The 17,559-nt window shown below is 47.5% G+C and overlaps 1 protein-coding gene across 7 annotated transcripts in view; it reads left to right on the forward strand.

The window, feature by feature from the left end:
* Positions 1-17,559, forward strand: part of MAP2K4 (mitogen-activated protein kinase kinase 4) — a 190,776-nt gene that overhangs the window by 145,246 nt on the left and 27,971 nt on the right. For all 7 annotated transcript variants that reach the window (XM_044982525.1, XM_044982528.1, XM_044982527.1 and 4 more), the window contains 2 exons: positions 75-126; positions 5,478-5,605. In XM_044982525.1, coding sequence (XP_044838460.1) covers positions 75-126; positions 5,478-5,605 — 180 coding nt within the window. The remainder of the gene's footprint in view (positions 1-74; positions 127-5,477; positions 5,606-17,559) is intronic.

Consider the following 17,559-nt stretch of genomic DNA (forward strand, 5'->3'; position numbering starts at 1 on the left):
AATAGTTTAATAGTCACAGGAGTCTCATTGTAGTAACTTATTTTTCATACATAAAATCTCCTCTTTTCTCCTAGACTGTGAAAGCACTAAACCACTTAAAAGAAAACTTGAAAATCATTCACAGAGGTAAGTTCGTAGGTTTCTCTTCTGCAAAGGAATTATCAATTATTTTTCCTCTTAACTACAAAAAATTAATTTATTCTCCCTTAACATCTGAAGTGTGTAAATGCAGATAATGAGAACATACATCTATACAGCGCCGTAGTGTTTTACAAATTATATGATACTAATCTGTCATCCGTGAACTTGCTGAGGGTGCAATCCATCCCATCATCCAGATCATTAATAAAGATGTTGAACAAAACCGGCCCCAGGACCAACCCCAGGGGCACTCCGCTTGATACCAGCTGCCAACTAGACATCGAGCCGTTGATCACTACCCGTTGAGCCGGATGATCTAGTCAGCTTTCTATCCACCTTATAGTCCATTCATCCAATCCATACTTCTTTAACTTGCTGGCAAGAATACTGTGGGAGACCACGTCAAAAGCTTTGCTAAAGTCAAGGTATATCACATCCACCGCTTTCCCCATACCCACAGAGCCAGTTATCTCATCACAGAAGGCAATCAGGTTGGTCAGGCATGACTTGCCCTTGCTGAATCCAAGTTGACTGTTCCTGATCACCTTCCTGTCCTCCAGATGCTTCAAAATGGATTGCTTGAGGACCTGCTCCATGATTTTTCTGGGGACTGAAGTGAGGCTGACCGGTTTGTAGGTCCCCAGATTCTTCTTCTTCCCTTTTTTAAAGATGGGCACTATATTTGCCTTTTTTCAATTGTCCGGGACCTCCCCCAATCGCCACAAGTTTTCAAAGATAATAGCCAATGGCTCTGCAATCACATCAGCCAACTCCCTCAGTACCCTCGGATGAATTAGATCCAGACCCATGGACTTGTGCATGTCCAGCTTTTCTAAATAGTCCTTAACCTGTTCTTTCATCACTGAGGGCTGCTCACCTCCTCCCCATACTGTGCTGCCCAGTGCAGCAGTCTGGGAACTGACTTTGTCTTCGAAGACCGAGGCAAAAAAAGCATTGAGCACTTCAGCTTTTTCCATATCATCTGTCACTAGGTTGCCTCCATCATTCAGTAAGGGTCCCACACTTTCCCTGACTTTCTTCTTGTTGCTAACATATCTTTAGAAACCCTTCTTGTTACCTTTCACATGCCGTCTAGCTGCAACTCCAATTGTGCTTTGGCCTACCTGATTACACCCCTGCATGCTCGAGCAATATTTTTATACTCCTCCCTAGTCATCTGTCCAAGTTTCCACTTCTTGTAAGCTTCCTTTTTGTGTTTAAACTCACCAAGGATTTCTCTGTTAAGCCAACCTGGTCACCTGCCATATTTACTATTCTTTTTGCACATTGGGATAGTTTGTTCCTGTGCCCTCAGTAAGGCTTCTTTAAAATACAGCCGGCTCTCCTGGATTCCTTCCCCCCTCATATTAGCCTCCCTGAGGATCCTGCCTGTCAGTTCCATGAGGGAGTCAAAGTCTGCTTTTCTGAAGTCCAGGGTCCATATTCTGCTGCTCTCCTTTCTTCCTTTTGTCAGGATCCTGAACTCGACCATCTCATGTTCACTGCTGCTCAGGTTGCCACCCACTTCTACTTTCCCTTCCAATTCTTCCCTGTTTATGAGCAGCAGGTCAGGAGGAGCACTGCCCCTAGTTGGTTCCTCCAACACTTGCACCAGGATGTTGTCCCCAGAAACTTCCTGGATTGTCTGCACACTGCTTTATTGCTCTCCCAGCACATGTCAGGGTGATTGAAGTCCCACATGAGAACCAGGGCCTGTGATCTGGAAATTTCTGTTAATTGTCCAAAAAAGCCTTGTCTACCTCATCCTCCTGGTCTGGTGGTCTGTAGCAGAGGCCCACCACGACATCACCCTTGTTGTTCTCACCTCTAAACTTAGCCCAAAGACTCTCAACAGGCTTTTCTCCAGTTTCATGCTGGAGCTCTCAGCAATCATACTGCTCTCTTACATACAGTGCAACTCCTCCACCTTTTCTCCCCCGCCTGTCCTTCCTGAACAGTTTATACCCATCCATGAAGTGCTCCAGTCATGTGAGATATCCCACCAAGTCTCTGTTATTCCAATCACATCATAGTTCTTTGACTGTGCCAGGATTTCCAATTCTTCCTGCTTGTTTCCTAGGCTTCTTGCGTTCGTGTACAGGCACCTAAGATAACTAACCAATTGTCCTGCTTTCTCAGAATGGATCAGGAGGCCTCTCCCTGTTGCACCCTCCTCCTTGTGTTTCCACCCAGTATCCCACTTCACCACTTACCTCTGGGCTTAGGTCACCATCCCCCGGCAAACCTAGTTTAAAGCTCTCCTCACTAGGATAGCAAGCCTGCCTGCAAAGATGCTCTTCCCTCTCTTTGTTAGGTGGATCCCATTTCTTCCTAGCAATCCTTCTTCCTGGAACAACATCTCATGGTCGAAGAATCCAAAGCCCTCTCTCCGACACCACCTGCGCAACCACGCATTTACCTCCACAATTCAATTGTCCCTACCTGGCCCTTTTCCTTAAACTGAGGATGGACGAGAACATGACTTGCGCCTCAGACTCCTTTATCCTTCTTCTCAGAACCACATAGTCTGCAGTGACCCACTCAAGGCCATTCTTGGCAGTATCATTGGTGCCCACGTGGAGAAGTAGGAAGGGGTAGCGGTCTGAGGGCTTGATCAGTCTCGGCAGACACTCCCATCACATCCTGAATTCTAGCTTCAGGCAAGCAGCACACTTCTCAAGTCTCTTGTTCTGGACGGCAGATGGATGACTCCATCCCCCTTAGGAGGGCGTCCCGACCACCACCACCACCAATCTTCCCCTCTTGGGAGTGGAGGTTGTGGAACCCCCATCCCTAGGACAATGCATCACATGCCTTCTGGTTGGTGGGGTCTCCTTCTGATCCCTTCCCTCAGATGATTCTTCCAAACCATTCTCCGCCGTAGTACCTGTGCAGAGAGCCTGAAAATGGTTTCTTACCACTATCTGCATTGGGAATACATGGGTTCTCCTTTTTCTTCTTCTGGAGGTCACATGCTACCAGTTTTCTTCACCGTTCTGCACTTCCCTCTCTGATTCTTCAGCATGCTATGCCTGCAGAACCAAATGCAAACTTCTATCCAGAAAGTCTTCATTTTCTCTGATGCAATGCAGGGTTGTACTTGGGTCTCTAGTCCTTTAACCTTCCCCTCCAATATGGAGACCAGCTTGCACTTCATACAGACGAAGTCACTTCTGTCCTCTGGGAGAAAGACAAACATGGTACATCCTGTGCAGGTCACAACAGCTGATCACTCACTGTCCATATTACCTTCCTTCTAAGAGCCTCCGCAGATGTTCTATTTACTGCTCACAGAAGCCTGAAAGGCAAAAAAAAACTCTGTGGGAACTCCCCCCAGACAAACTCCCTTTGTTTGCCTGTCCTCTGTTTGCTGCCTAATATTGTCCTAGTATTGTGTAGCAAAACCAGCCTCTGAGTGGGGTTCATAGTGTTGACCTTACTTGGTTACTGTGGTAAAAACGTCCTGCACCTTTTTCCCAGTAGGAATTTACAGTGAGATACAGTGTGTTAGTTGACTGAGTGACTCGAGGCCCTACTCTCAATTTGATGGCATTTCTCAGCATGTTTCTTTGTCTGTCTGAAACACAGGTGACCCATCTGTAAGCAAAAAATGTTTTCAGTTTCACAATGCCAGAGATGTTTGTAACTGCATTGCAGAATTTCATTGTGGAAACTGTAGCTGGCACACAAGAAAACAGACCCTGCCCCAAGGAGTTTAAACGCTAGTTGAGACCCAGCTGGAAGAGTCCAGATTCACAGCGCACACCAGTGGCTGTGTAGGGATCTCACAGAGGTCACTGTTGGGAGAAGTGAGCTCTGGGGAGGGATGTGAAGTAGTGGGAGGTCCTGTCACACATCGGAAGAGGGGAAACTGTTCCACTCAGAAGGAGAGGCATGGGAGGCAGCGTGAAAGTGATGGGGAGAAGGCTACAAAGGGAGATGTTGTGGGGAGGCTGGGACTGAGAGAGAGGAGAGCAGGAGAAGGTGCAGGCTACAGGGGAACTGTTTAAGGCCTTGCAGAGAAGGAGAAGCCTGACTTTGGCCTGGTCTACACTGGGGGGGAGGGGGAGGGTCGAACTAAGGTACGCAAGTTCAGCTACGCTATGCTGAACTCGAACTACCTTAGTTCGAACTACTCACCCGTCCAGACGCCGCGGGATCGAAGTCCGCGGCTCCCCCGTCGACTCCGCCACCGCCATTCACAGTGGTGGAGTTCCGGAGTCGACGGGAGCGCGTCTAGATGAGACGCGATATATCGAATTCCGAGAAGTTGAACGCTACCCGCCGACCCGGGTGGGTAGTATAGACGTACCCTTTGATGCAGGAGGCACGGGGAGAGCAGTGCAGAGAGCTGGAGAAGTGAGTGACCTGAGCAGAGTAACAGGGCAGGAAGGGGATTTGAGCAGCCCTTTGGCTGGGCGGAGGGAGCGTGAGGCCATGGAGAAAGTGTCTGTGGGAGTCCAGGGGAGAGATGACCATGGTACAGAGCAGGATTGTAGAGTGGGAGAGGGGCAGGGGATGGAGAACAATGGTAGCCTGGGTATGTGGGGGAGTAAAAGGCAAAATGGAGGTAGCAAGTCTTGGGAAAGGCAGGGACCAAGTGGGGGTGGGAAGGGATCAGGGCAGCAGGACTGCTGCTCATTGTGGGTACACCTACACTGGAGTTGGACGTGTAATTTCCAGCTTGATTAGACATACACACACTAGCTTTGAATGACCTGGTGCAGTAAAAATAGAAGTGTAGTCACAGTGGCATGGGCATATGCCGCCACGGATACATTGCTGTTTTAGTGCACAAGCTTGATCAAAGCTGGCATGGGTATGTCTGTCTGAGCTGGCATCACAGCCCCAGCTGCCGTGGAGACCCCCTCTCTGGGAGTGTACTGCTCAGCCTATGTTCGCTGGGAAGCGTGCAACCCTCTTGTACACGTGCTGTAAAAAACCCAGGATGTGGCCTGCCACAACCTTAGCTGCCACTAAACAGGTTTTTTTGCTAATTAAGAGCCAAACACGGTGACTAATGAGGCGTCTTCAGAAGGAAGTTCAGAACCAGGACAGTCTCTGTATCTCCTCCTACTTTCCCAGCCACTGATCCCAACATAAACTGCCAGACATCTCTGTGATGGGGCTATGAGACAGTGATAGCTACTGTGTTTGGGAAATATGTGATGACTTCACCATTGAACATAAATGTTAAAGAGACAGAGTTGACACTGAGTGTTCAACCTTAGCTCTGATTTTCTGATGTCTGTGTCTGTTACTGCACAGCCATGTGGCTGTTGAAATCGAGATCTCCAGCCATGACTTACCTGTTTCTCTCTTTCTTTCACTCACAGACATCAAACCTTCCAATATTCTTCTGGACAGAAATGGGAATATTAAACTCTGTGACTTTGGCATTAGTGGACAACTTGTGGACTCCATTGCAAAAACAAGAGATGCTGGGTGCAGACCATACATGGCAGTAAGTGGGATCTGACAGTGTTGTCAAGGGGGCTGGGATGGGCACGGGATATGGAGCTTTTTGCCTTCGAGCTCAGGCTAAAGTGAAGCCCAGCTCAGTAGTGATTCCCACCCATTGGCTGAGTTGTGCTTCAGTTGAGTTCCCCAGGGGCGGGCATCCACATGCCAAAAATAACAATTGCAAATCTACAGCGATCTGTCTTGCTGACAGCCTCAATAGGGGCGCCAATGACAAAACAGGCCACAGATACTGGGCTCCCTTCTGACCATGAAGGTGAGACTCAAACCACATCCGCCGGGGGTCTGAGCAGTGCTTACACTGCTGCTGTCTGGGCTGTTGTTGTTCTGGGACAAAGCGAGTACGTCATGCTCCAGCATCGTCGACCAGGACCAAATTTGCATGTGAAAATAAACAGCATGGCACAGAGAAGGAAACTCATCAGGAAGTGTTTTTGTGTCTATAATGAACCTGTTTTTGTGAGGTTATGTCATAATTAATACAAAGCAAAATCTTCCGTAAGTATTGTGATTGAGTCAAACAGCCAAATTTCCAAATCGTATCCGGAAGATACAATTCTGGGTAGCAGCTGAATGGAAATGGCTCCATCTGTGTAGCAGTTTTTGAAGAGTCACTTCATTCCATCATTGTGATTTTCAAAGCAGTCGGTGGATTTAGGGATATTTTCCATTCCCTGGGCTGCTCTGAAAATCTCAATCCATATTTTTATTTGAGCTATGGGCTTGGGGGCTGGTTATGTGCATAGCTATTGCTATTCTGAGATGAACGTGACACAGCCCAAGGTTCACACAGAACTTTACCTGCTTGTCTTTAAGCATTTTGAAAAAACTCTTTCTTTAAATAGCTTCTTCTGAGCGAGTCAGAAGGCAAGGATTTACATACAGTAGTGACTGAGGATTATACTGAAAGGAGGTTGCCTCAGCCAATCAGAATGCAAGGCTGTTCCTGATCCAAGTCTGACCATTTATTTACCACCCAACTATTCATCTCCCCTTCCTGCCTATTTATAAATCTCTTGAATGATATCATTGCTAGTATTGATCCCTGCGGTACACGCCATTATTAAACCCTGTCCACAGCGATCTTGGCCATCACTGCTACTTTTGATTCCATACTGCATCTTTTCACCACACTGAATCCCAGTGGGCTTCACACTGTGCTTTCTTGCATCCTTAACACTCATTCTTTGTCAAATTAATTGTGTCCACTCGTATCAGAGGAGTAGCCGTGTTAGTCTGGATCTGTGTCCACTCGTTCATCCTCTTCCACCATCTCCTGGCATTCTGCACAGGTCACTGCTACCCTCTCATTTTATACCCAGCTAGCTGTTCCGTAACTTGTTCTGTAATTGTTTTCTCATCTCTTTTTTGTTACGTTGAAGTCAATGGGCTTTTTTTACTTTTAAAGGTGGGTACAATGTTAGCATAATCCAGACCTCTGGTTTGGTCACTCTTGTTAAAGATATAAGGCATGTTTGTTGTATCTCTGCTGCCTTTATAACTCATGGACGGCTGGATGGATGCCGTACTCCTTCTCTGTCATCACTATGTATGTTGGGAAGGATTCACATACACCTCTGTGTTCTCTGTCTAGCTCTCTAGGATCAGGTCAGGACGGAAGTTTCACATTTGCTGACTTTTTAAATGAGACAAAATGATTGACTGTAGTTTGCATTGTTAAGAGCTTTCACGTGGTATATAATTTGGGGGAGTGGCCAGCATGCTGGCATTGGGTGTGGCATGCTGGCACCTTTCCTTGTATTCACTTGGTTCAATGACTGTTTGCTGGGGGGAAGGGGGCGTGTAATGGAAGCTTCAGGAAACTTCAGAAACATAGCCAATGTTCTGCATGATGGTAGAGGTGGGTTTACAGTCATGCTCCCTAGCCTAGGCAGAGTTCAGGATCTGTGAGTGTTTCTGTGATCAAGCCTGTACTTCTGGGACTTGTAATTGGGAATGGGTGTGCCAGCTCAAATTTCATTCCTTTTTCCTTTTGGAAAGTAATTTAATGTAGAGCAACTGCAAGGCACTAGACTGCATCTCTGGAGACCGATGTCTTATAGATATCTACTAAGTGGGTACAACAAGGGCCACAGCAATGTAAGCTTTCCCCAGAGGGGCCCTTTCTGGAGGTGGGAAGATGTTAGTTTCCACTTCCCACTCAGTCCTTGGGTTCTCTGCCAGTTGTGGCCATTTTTGTGTTGTGAGCACCTGACCACGGGGAAAGGGAAGGACTGACACAGTCCTATGCATTGAAGCTAGGCTCCTGAAGAGCCAGCGGACGTAACAACATTGGATGACTACTGACGTTGACTGCCTGTGAGCCAGTGCTTCAGTGAGCAAGACTCCCTGTCCCATTATTCACCAAAGGCACTTGTTTTTTAAAATTAAACTGTAGAGGATTGAGGCTCTAAGGGCTAGATCCTCCTGGGGTGTCAGCTGGCCTAATAGGTCCCTTGAAGTGAGAAGAGACATGTTGATTTACACCAGCAGAGGTTCGGGGTCTGAGTTTCCGGTGCTGAAAAGGATTCTTTGCTTCTGTCTCTTTGGCTTTCCATGTGGCCGTTGTATTGAAATGGAAAATATGCTCTTGCCACGAGCAGAAACTTGTGTTTTGTTCTCGAAGAAAACCACATAGGAAATGCAAAACAAAGGAACAGTGGGCATCCAAATAGAGGCCCTTGAGGTTGCAGAGTTGAGACTTCATCTAGAGTGGTTCAGTTTGCAACATGTTTCCATGAGTAGTGTGTCGAGATGGGCTGAGCTAAGAGCCCCCCATCATCACCAGGCCTCACTCTGCCTTTAGCCCTCAAGCTTCCCAGTGCCGGGTCTCCCTTTCCTCTCCCTTGCTCTCATTTTCTGGTAACCCATCCCCCTTGATATCTGGGGAGATCCCAGTGCTGTGTCTTCTCAGATACCTTGAGTGGCTGTGCGAGTTGCTGTGTTTACATTTGCCCAGGAGAGCTCTCTTTGGCCTTCCCTTCTGGGGTGTTCATTGTCTTTCCCCTTGGAGTATTAAAATGAGCCCTAGTCTCTTGTCAGTTGCAACAGGGCGCAGGGGTGCCTGGGCCATTCAACCTGGGATAAAAAGGTAAAGGGGCCACAATCAGTGCTTGGGGAAGAGTATCTGTCTGGGTTAGCTCCCTTTGTGCCCCTCAGACACCAGTTGCTGCTAGAGATTGCCCTGGTATGGAGATGCGGGGCCAGCCTAGCCAGCTTCCCCATGGGCCCTGACTCACAGGTCAGGGTGGGGAGTGGCTGCACTACACTGTGTGTGGTCACTAGGCCATTGCTGCCAGATGGTGCAAATTAGAGTAATACCCAGGCAGCTGTAGTCTGCGTGGGCTGGAACTGGAACAGTTTGGCTTTCTGTCGCCCCACCTTTTCCTGCCCTTTCATGAGCTGCCTGGGGGGCTATGGGGAGGGAAGCTGTTCTTTGCTAGTGGCTTCCCTAGGCTCGAGCTCCTGTCCTGCTTGCACTGGGATACGCAGCCTGATGGGGGCAGGCGATGGAGCAACCAGACTTCTCTCCTCCCACCCCAGTGATGCAGCAGGCCTCAGAGAAAGAACAGCAGCTGCTCAGAGCACACTCGGCTCACTCTGGAACTGCTCCTGGGGTTTCAGAGAGAGGCAGCTAGGGAGGCAGTGCCCCATGCTGCTTTTCCTGTTGATTTGTCCCCTTTGAGGACTGTAGTTTAGAGTCTTGAGGGCCACAGGTTCAAAACCGCATTCTTAAAGGGAACAAAGACATGGTTTTCTTAATTCCAGTGAAACAATCCTATAGCAATCCTATATCAAGCATGAATTCTTGACAGACTGATCCAGTCATCACACTTCTGTTGAGAGGGAGAGTTTTTGGCACCTAAATTAAGGTGGTGGTCTTTTCTTGTTGCAAAGCTATCAAGGTCAGGGGATGTGCAAGGGGATAGCTACACAGCAACAGATTTTGCAACAAGGGGGCAGGTGTAGCAATGTGAGAGGGAGTGATCTGGCTGGGGGTGTGGATACAAAGCTGATTTTCTGCAGTTGGATGTTGTATCTGTTACTTGATGTTGTATCTGTTACTTATCACATGCCCTTTGCGTTTGCCAACTAGTCTACACTATTAGACACTGCAGTGTAAGACGCATCAGAAATACCTTTGAGAGATAAATGAGACTAGGATTCATTATCTCTGTCTGCAGCAACTCATTTCTCCTCCAACAAGGAAAATCTCCTGACCATGTGGAAGCTCTATCACTGCATTCAAATAGCTAACACTCTGGGTATGATAGAGTTCAGCACAAGCACTGAAAGGGGGAATTCCTAAGACTTGTAATAATGCTGCCTCTGTACTGTGCTTCACATGAATCTCCATGTGCATGTACGTGGGAGAGACTTCATGGTGTCTGAGCTCTGTGATCCATTTGTACAGACAGAGCAGCAGCATTGACTGCAGTGAGACTCTATATTTGATCTGCAGCAGCTTCACACTCCTGATCTGATGACCAGGTTCTCTTTGGGCTCAGTCGTTCACTTAACAGAGCAGTCAGGCTGTTTCTTGATTGTACATCATACAGTTAAATCCCCTCAGATGCTTTTGAATTAAATGATTGCTATTTCTCTGACGTCAGGCAGCCAGAAATAGCTTTATGATTAAGTAAATGTGTTTTAGCAGGAACTAAGACACGTGCAAATAGCCTCAGGGGGAGACATCCCAGTCCGAGTTTCATGGCATGGTTCCCTGCATCTGACACAAGCAGCGTAGAGAATAACTCAAGAGATTCCTGAGCTCTGAGCAAACCCTTTCTGTCAAAGGCATGCTGGTGATGTCACTCGCATACTTCAGTGGTTTAGGCTGAGAACATACCTCTGCTTACTCATTCATAAGCTAAAAATGTTGATGAGGTTATCCCAGCGTGGGACCTCTCCTGTCTAAACTTAGCTCATTACATCACTTGGTGCATAGCCCACACTGAACAGCTTCCACAGCAGACAGTTAGGTCATGTCTGCACTTCATTTGCCCCACAGCTCTCTTTCTGGGGAAGAAACCAGGAACGTTGTTTCCATCCTGTACTTTTAGATGCTTGGCTGGGGAGAGAATTTATACAAAAGGAGCAAGAGCTGTGACCAGCCACAAGTGTGAGCAGGCCATTCAGACCAAAGCGCCTTATCACTTAGGGCAAGGTGTGAGCTTTGCAGAGAAAAGACATTTCTCTGTTACTGGGAGTCAGGTGCAGAGTGTTTAAAAATTGGCTCCTAGGGACAGCTACTCTGCAAAGGCAGTGCAAGTCAATAAACAGAGCCTATATTATGACGTGAACAAGAAGTATAGAGTTTTCATATGATTCACATTCCTTTAATGTGAATTAAGGCTGGGAAACAACCCAGCAGCATCCACATGATGTAGGCACATGGGTTCATGCAGCTCCAGCTCCCAAACTGCGGGACAATGACTGAGCCCAGATGAGCTGTTATTCACTGATACGTAGGCAGTAGGAGGTTACATCTAAACACTGAGAGAACGGAGCACATGTTAGTGGGGATATTCACTACTTTCAAAGAACTGGTGAAGGTTCCTAAAGGGGAATAATGCCAGATTCGAAACCACAAACAGTGGGACATAAGGAGTAATACCACAGGAACATTGGCATTACACAGAGGGCAGGATTAAGGGTACCTGGGCATGACCTTGGTTACAGCAGCTGTCTAGGGTTGGTTTCCTGTCTGAATGAGAGAGTGGGTGTGTGAGAAAGAAAAGGAGTGTGTGTGTGTGTGTGTGTGTGTGTGAGAGAGAGAGAGAGAGAGAGAGAGAGAAAGGGTGATGGATGTACGTACATGCCTTTACGCTGTAGTTCTTGTGGCTTTGAGTTTTTCATTGATGTCCCTCAGCCACCTGAACTGGTTTCACAAAGTGGCTTTTATCTTTGGATTGACCTGTCCTTTTAAAAAAATATGTTGAAACTAGAGGGAGGCAGAGAGGGTCAGGGAGACTTGACCGGGATCCTTGCAGGGAGACTCCCCTCCTGTACAGATGAGTTTGCCCTGTGCAAGGTCGATGTGCACCTGCTGTGTGTACAAAGAGGGCTGAAGGTAGGCTGGCGCCAAGGAACTGTACGGCTCCACCAAGTGAATTGCACCAACCCAGCAGGCCCCTGAGATGGGCACAAAGCCAACTGTTCCAGCTCTGTGCCACCCCAGTATTCCTGTGGCATAGAGGGTGTTCTGTGGTAGATCAAGGGCAGGAGGAGAAGGCATGGCCAAGATATCCTGCACCCCAGGGATCCCCTAGTACACTGATGCCCATAGGTATTATGGCAGTGGGAGGCAGGGAGGGCAAGCTAGGGCTGTCCGGAGGCTTCTCTAAACTGCTACTCGGTCCTCTCTGTCTCCTGCCTGCCCCACGTGCTATCCACGATCAGAATGATCATCCACAACTTTTCTCTAGGTAGTTACAAACTGTGATCAAGTCACCTCTTAACTTTCTCTTGGATAAGGTAAACAGACTGAGCTTCTGAAGTCTCTCACTGTAAGGCAGGCTTTCCAGATCTCAGATTGTTCTTCTGGCTCCGTTCTGATCCTTTCCAGTTTTCCAACATCCTTTTGCAGTGTGGACATGGGTAGTAGGCATAGAGACCTTGGTAAAGTCACCGTCTTCACCATAGTTTTTCCCGCTGGGGTTAGTTCAAGGCTCATGGGCCTCTGTGACGTCCTCACTCCATGGAAGCCTGCTTGTTGGGTGATGTCAAGCGATGCAAGGCTCTAGGAAGTCACCGCCTCAGCACAGCCCCAGGTACTGGGCTAACATGACAGCTCCCAGCCCCCTGCAATCGCTGCCTCCTGAGTGCGAGCTGGGGCTGTGCTAAGCTCTATGAAGTCATTGGCACATCACACCTCTGTCTGCTGGGCTAATGTGTCAGTAGTGGCCATGGCTGTGATGATGTCACTGCTACATCACAGTCTGGCTCAGGGCTCTGTAAAGGATAGCTGGCTCAGGTAACGTGAAGGTATTTAGCTCTCTTAAACATAGGCTTACTTCTTAAACTTCTCTTTGATAAGCTAAAAAGATCGAGCTCCTTACGTCTCTCACTCACGTCGGTTTTCCAGACCTAGAATCATTTGTTGTATGGCTCTTTCCTGAACCCTTTCCAATTGTTAAACATCTTTTCTAAAACGTGCACACTACAATTAGACACAGTATCTGGCAGTGGTCTTACCAGAGATGATACTATCTCCCTACTCCAACTAAATATTCCCTGGTTTATACATCCAAGGACTGTGTTAGCTCTCTTAGCCACAGCATTGCACTGCGATCTCATGTTCAGTTATTCACCATGACTCTTAAGTCCTTTTCAGAGCCCGTGCTCTCTACAATAAAGTCCCCCATCCTGACCTCCATGTTCTGGAGATATGGTGACAGAGAGCAAGTGTGAAAATCTGGGATGGGCGGGGGGCCCTGGCAGGAGATTGGCGCCTGGATGCCCACAAGGAAGCGCTGTGCCTCCCCAGGGACAGAAACATAGGCATCAAGGGAACTTTTACTGCAAAGTCTTAAGGGCCGAGTGAGTTTAGGCACCTACAAGATTCTCATAGACTCATAGACTTTAAGGTCAGAAGGGACCATTATGATCATCTAGTCTGACCTCCTGCACAACGCAGGCCACACAATCTCACCCATCCACTCCTGTAGCAAACCCTTAGCCTATGTCTGAGTTATTGAAGTCCTCAAATTGTAGTTTGAAGACCTCAAGCTGCAGAGAATCCTCCAGCAAGTGACCCATGCCCCATGCTGCAGAGGAAGGCAAAAAACCTCCAGGGCCTCTGCCAATCTGCCCTGGAGGAAAATTCCCTCCCGACCCCAAATATGGCGATCAGTTAAACCCTGAGCATGTGGGCAAGACTCACCAGCCAGCACCCAGGAAAGAATTCTCTGTAGTAACTCAGATCCCACCCCATCTAACATCCCATCACAGACCACTGGGCATACTTACCTGCTGATAATCAAAGATCAATTGCCAAATGAATTGCCAAAATTAGGCTATCCCATCATACCATCCCCTCCATAAACTTATCAAGCTTAGTCTTAAAGCCAGATATGTCTTTTGCCCCCACTACTCCCCTTGGAAGGCTGTTCCAGAACTTCACTCCTCTAATGGTTAGAAACCTTCGTCTAATTTCAAGTCTAAACTTCCTAGTGTCCAGTTTATATCCATTTGTTCTTGTGTCCACATTGGTACTAAGCTTATCATAGAATCATAGAATCTCAGGATTGGAAGGGAACTCAGGAGGTCATCTAGTCCAACCCCCTGCTCAAAGCAGGACCAAACCCAACTAAATCATCCCACCCAGGGCTTTGTCAAGCCTGACCTTAAAAACCTCTAAGGAAGGAGATTCCACTACCTCCCTAGGTAACCCATTCCAGTTCTTCACCACCCTACTAGTGAAAAAGTTTTTCCTAATGTCCAACCTAAACCTCCCCCTCTGCAACTTGAGACCATTACTCCTTGTTCTGTCATCTTCTACCACTGAGAACAGTCTAGATCCATCCTCTTTGGAACCCCCTTTCAGGTAGTTGAAAGCAGCTATCAAATCCCCACTCATTCTTCTCTTCTGCAGACTAAACAATCCCAGTTCCCTCAGCCTCTCCTCATAAGTCATGTGCTCCAGCCCCCTAATCATTTTTGTCGCCCTCCGCTGGACTCTCTCCAATTTATCCACATCCTTCTTGTAATGTGCAGCCCAAAACTGGACACAGTACTCCAGATGAGGCCTCACCAATGTCGAATAGAGGGGAATGATCATGTCCCTCGATCTGCTGGCAATGCCCCTACTTATACAGCCTAAAATGCTGTTAGCCTTCTTGGCAACAAGGGCACACTATTGACTCATATCCAGCTTCTCGTCCACTGTAACCCTTAAGTCCTTTTCTGCAGAACTGCTGCCTAGCCACTCGGTCCCTAGTCTGTAGCTGTGAATGGGATTCTTCCGTCCTAAGTGCAGGACTCTGCACTTGACCTTGTTGAACCTCATCATATTTCTTTTGGCCCAATCCTCTAATTTGTCTAGGTCCCTCTGTATCCTATCCCTACCCTCCAGCGTATCAACCACTCCTCCCAGTTTAGTGTCATCTGCAAACTTGCTAAGGGTGCAGTCCACACCATCCTCCAGATTGTTAATGAAGATATTGAATAAAACCGGCCCCAGCACCGACCCTTGGGGCACTCCACTTGATACCGGCTGCCAACTAGACATGGAACCATTGATCACTACCCGTTGAGCCCGACCATCTAGCCAGTTTTCTATCCACCTTACCGTCCATTCATCCAGCCCAGACTTCTTTAACTTGCTGGCAAGAATACTGTGGGAGACTGTATCAAAAGCTTTGCTAAAGTCCAGAAATAGCACATCCACTGCTTTCCCCTCATCCACAGAGCCGGTTATCTCCTCATAGAAGGCAATTAGGTTAGTCAGGCATGACTTGCCCTTGGTGAATCCATGCTGACTGTTCCTGATCACTTTCCCCTCCTTTAAGTGGTTCAGGATTGATTCCTTGAGGACCTGTTCCATGATTTTTCCAGGGACTGAGGTGAGACTGACTGGCCTGTAGTTCCCTGGATCTTCCTTCTTCCCTTTTTTAAAGATGGGCACTACATTAGCTTTTTTCCAGTCATCCGGGACCTCCCCCGATCACCATGATTTTTCAAAGATAATGGCCAATGGCTCTGCAATCTCATCAGCCAACTCCTTTAGCACCCTCGGATGCAGCGCATCCGGCCCCATGGACTTGTGCTCGTCCAGCTTTCCTAAATAATTAAATAATTCCTCTCCCTCCCTAATATTTATCCCCCCTCAGCCTTCTTTTGGTTAGGCTAAACAAGCTCTTTGAGTCTCCTTTCACACCTTCTCTGTATCTGTTCCAGTTTGAATTCATCCTTCTTAAACATGGGAGACCAGAACTGCACACAGTATTCCAGATGAGGCCTCACCAGTGCCTTGTATAATGGTACTAACACCTCCTTATCTTTGCTGGAAATACCTCGCCTGATGCATCCTAAAACTGCATTAGCTTTTTTAACGGCCATATCACATTGGCGGCTCATAGTCATCCTATGATCAACCAATACTCCGAGGTCCTTCTCCTCCTCCTGGGGTTCATACTTGGTGTTGTCTCCATTGACTCTTCCCCGATTCCTATAGGACTAGCCGCTCTTCTCTTCTTCCTTGCCCTCTCACCTTCAGCGACCACCTGCTTTGCCCCTTCTTCATTTTCCAACTCTGCAAACCTGTTCCTGAGCTCTATTTCTCCTTCACTGGCTCGTCTTTTCCTCTGCCTGGTTCTCTTAGTCATGCTTCCACCGACCACTTTCCTCACCCAGCCGTCTCTCCTCAGAATTCTTTGGTCTTGCTTCCATCTGCAAGTCTGAGCTTATCCCTTCAGCCTCCTCATATCTTTGCTCCATCATCTGCTCGGACTCCCTTCTAAACTCTACCAGAGTTTCCACCTGCATCTCCAGTCCTCGGATCTTTTCTTCCATCAGCTCTATCAGGCGGCACTTCATGCAGACAAAACTCTTTTCTGGTACCCCCTCCAGGATCATATACATGCCGCAGCTTCCACATCCAGTCATCCTCATTGTGTCTTTCACTGCTGCCTCTGTGTCAGTCATAGCCTTCCCACCTAAAACCTGTTAGTCCTGCTGCTCCAACAGAACTCCCTCCGAAACTCCCCTGTTTACAGCTCTGTTTGCTGGCTGCTGTGACGCTGCAGCTGGAGCTTTGTGCATTGCAGTGGTCCCAAAGGCAGGACTTCGGCACCTATAACAGAATCAAAAGCGCCTAGCTCCTTTTGTGCACCCAAGCCTTGAAGGGTACGTCTACACTGCAATTAAATGCTGGCAGCTGGCCCATGTTTGCACTCGGGCTCACATGGCTCAGGCTGCAGGGCTGTAAAATTGCAGTGCAGACATTTAGGCTTGGGCTGGAGCTCAGGCTCTGGAACCCATGAGGGTGGAGGGTCCCAGAGCCCAGCTCTAGCCTGAGCCTGAACATCTATACCACAATTAAAGAGCCCTGTAGCCTGAGCCCCGCAAGCCCGAGGCAGCTGACGTGGGCCAGTTGTGAATGTTTAATTGCAGTAAAGTCGTACCCAGAGGCTAAGTCGCACTGGCTTCCAGTGAGTTCTAGGCTCCTAAGTGCCTAGATCACTTCTGAAAATGGAGCTCAGTCTCCTAAGTCACTTAGTTGCTTTTGAAATTTCAGCCTTTACTTCTTGTAGCAGTGAGTTCAACAAGTTAATTGTATTTCACATTAAATGTATTTCTTATTGTCAGTATGACATTTGATGCTTTTCAATTTCATTTAATATCCCCTTGCTTTTGTATTTTGAGATCAAAGCAGTCCCAGTCTTTTCAGGCTCTTTTCCTAAAGAAGTTTTTCCAGGCCAGTAAATCATTTTTTTCTCCTGTAATTGGGCCCCTCCCTCTGCTTCTTCTGCAGTCTTTTTGAAATGGAGTGAATAGAACTGAGTGATGCTTGTTACTCCTGGGAGAATTCTATGCCAAAAAATTAAAAATTCTACACACAATATTTTAAAATTCTGCAATATAACATAATCACTCCAGTTTCAATTATTTTGGTAATTATTTCAAAATACCTGTCAGCAAGTATGTCTGTAACAATACAGACAACAAAAAAGATTCCCCAAGGAGCAGAGAAACCCCTATGACAACTCAGTTCCTGTTATGCTTTCGTTGGGTGCCTCAGTCTGGATGTGTCACACGTGCCAGCTGGACACATCTTGGGGGAAAACTCTGCCCCTCGGTCTTTTAGTTGATTCTCATTTTTTTCCTCTACCCCCATAGGGTTACTATACAGAGGTTTGCAAATAGAGGACACTGCTGGGGGCACGAGGAGCTGTAGGGGTTACAGTTGGGGGGTGCTGGAGGGTGTGTGTGTGT

The sequence above is a fragment of the Mauremys mutica genome, chromosome 12 (assembly GCF_020497125.1).
Source record: "Mauremys mutica isolate MM-2020 ecotype Southern chromosome 12, ASM2049712v1, whole genome shotgun sequence".
Classification (NCBI taxonomy): Eukaryota; Metazoa; Chordata; order Testudines; family Geoemydidae; genus Mauremys; species Mauremys mutica.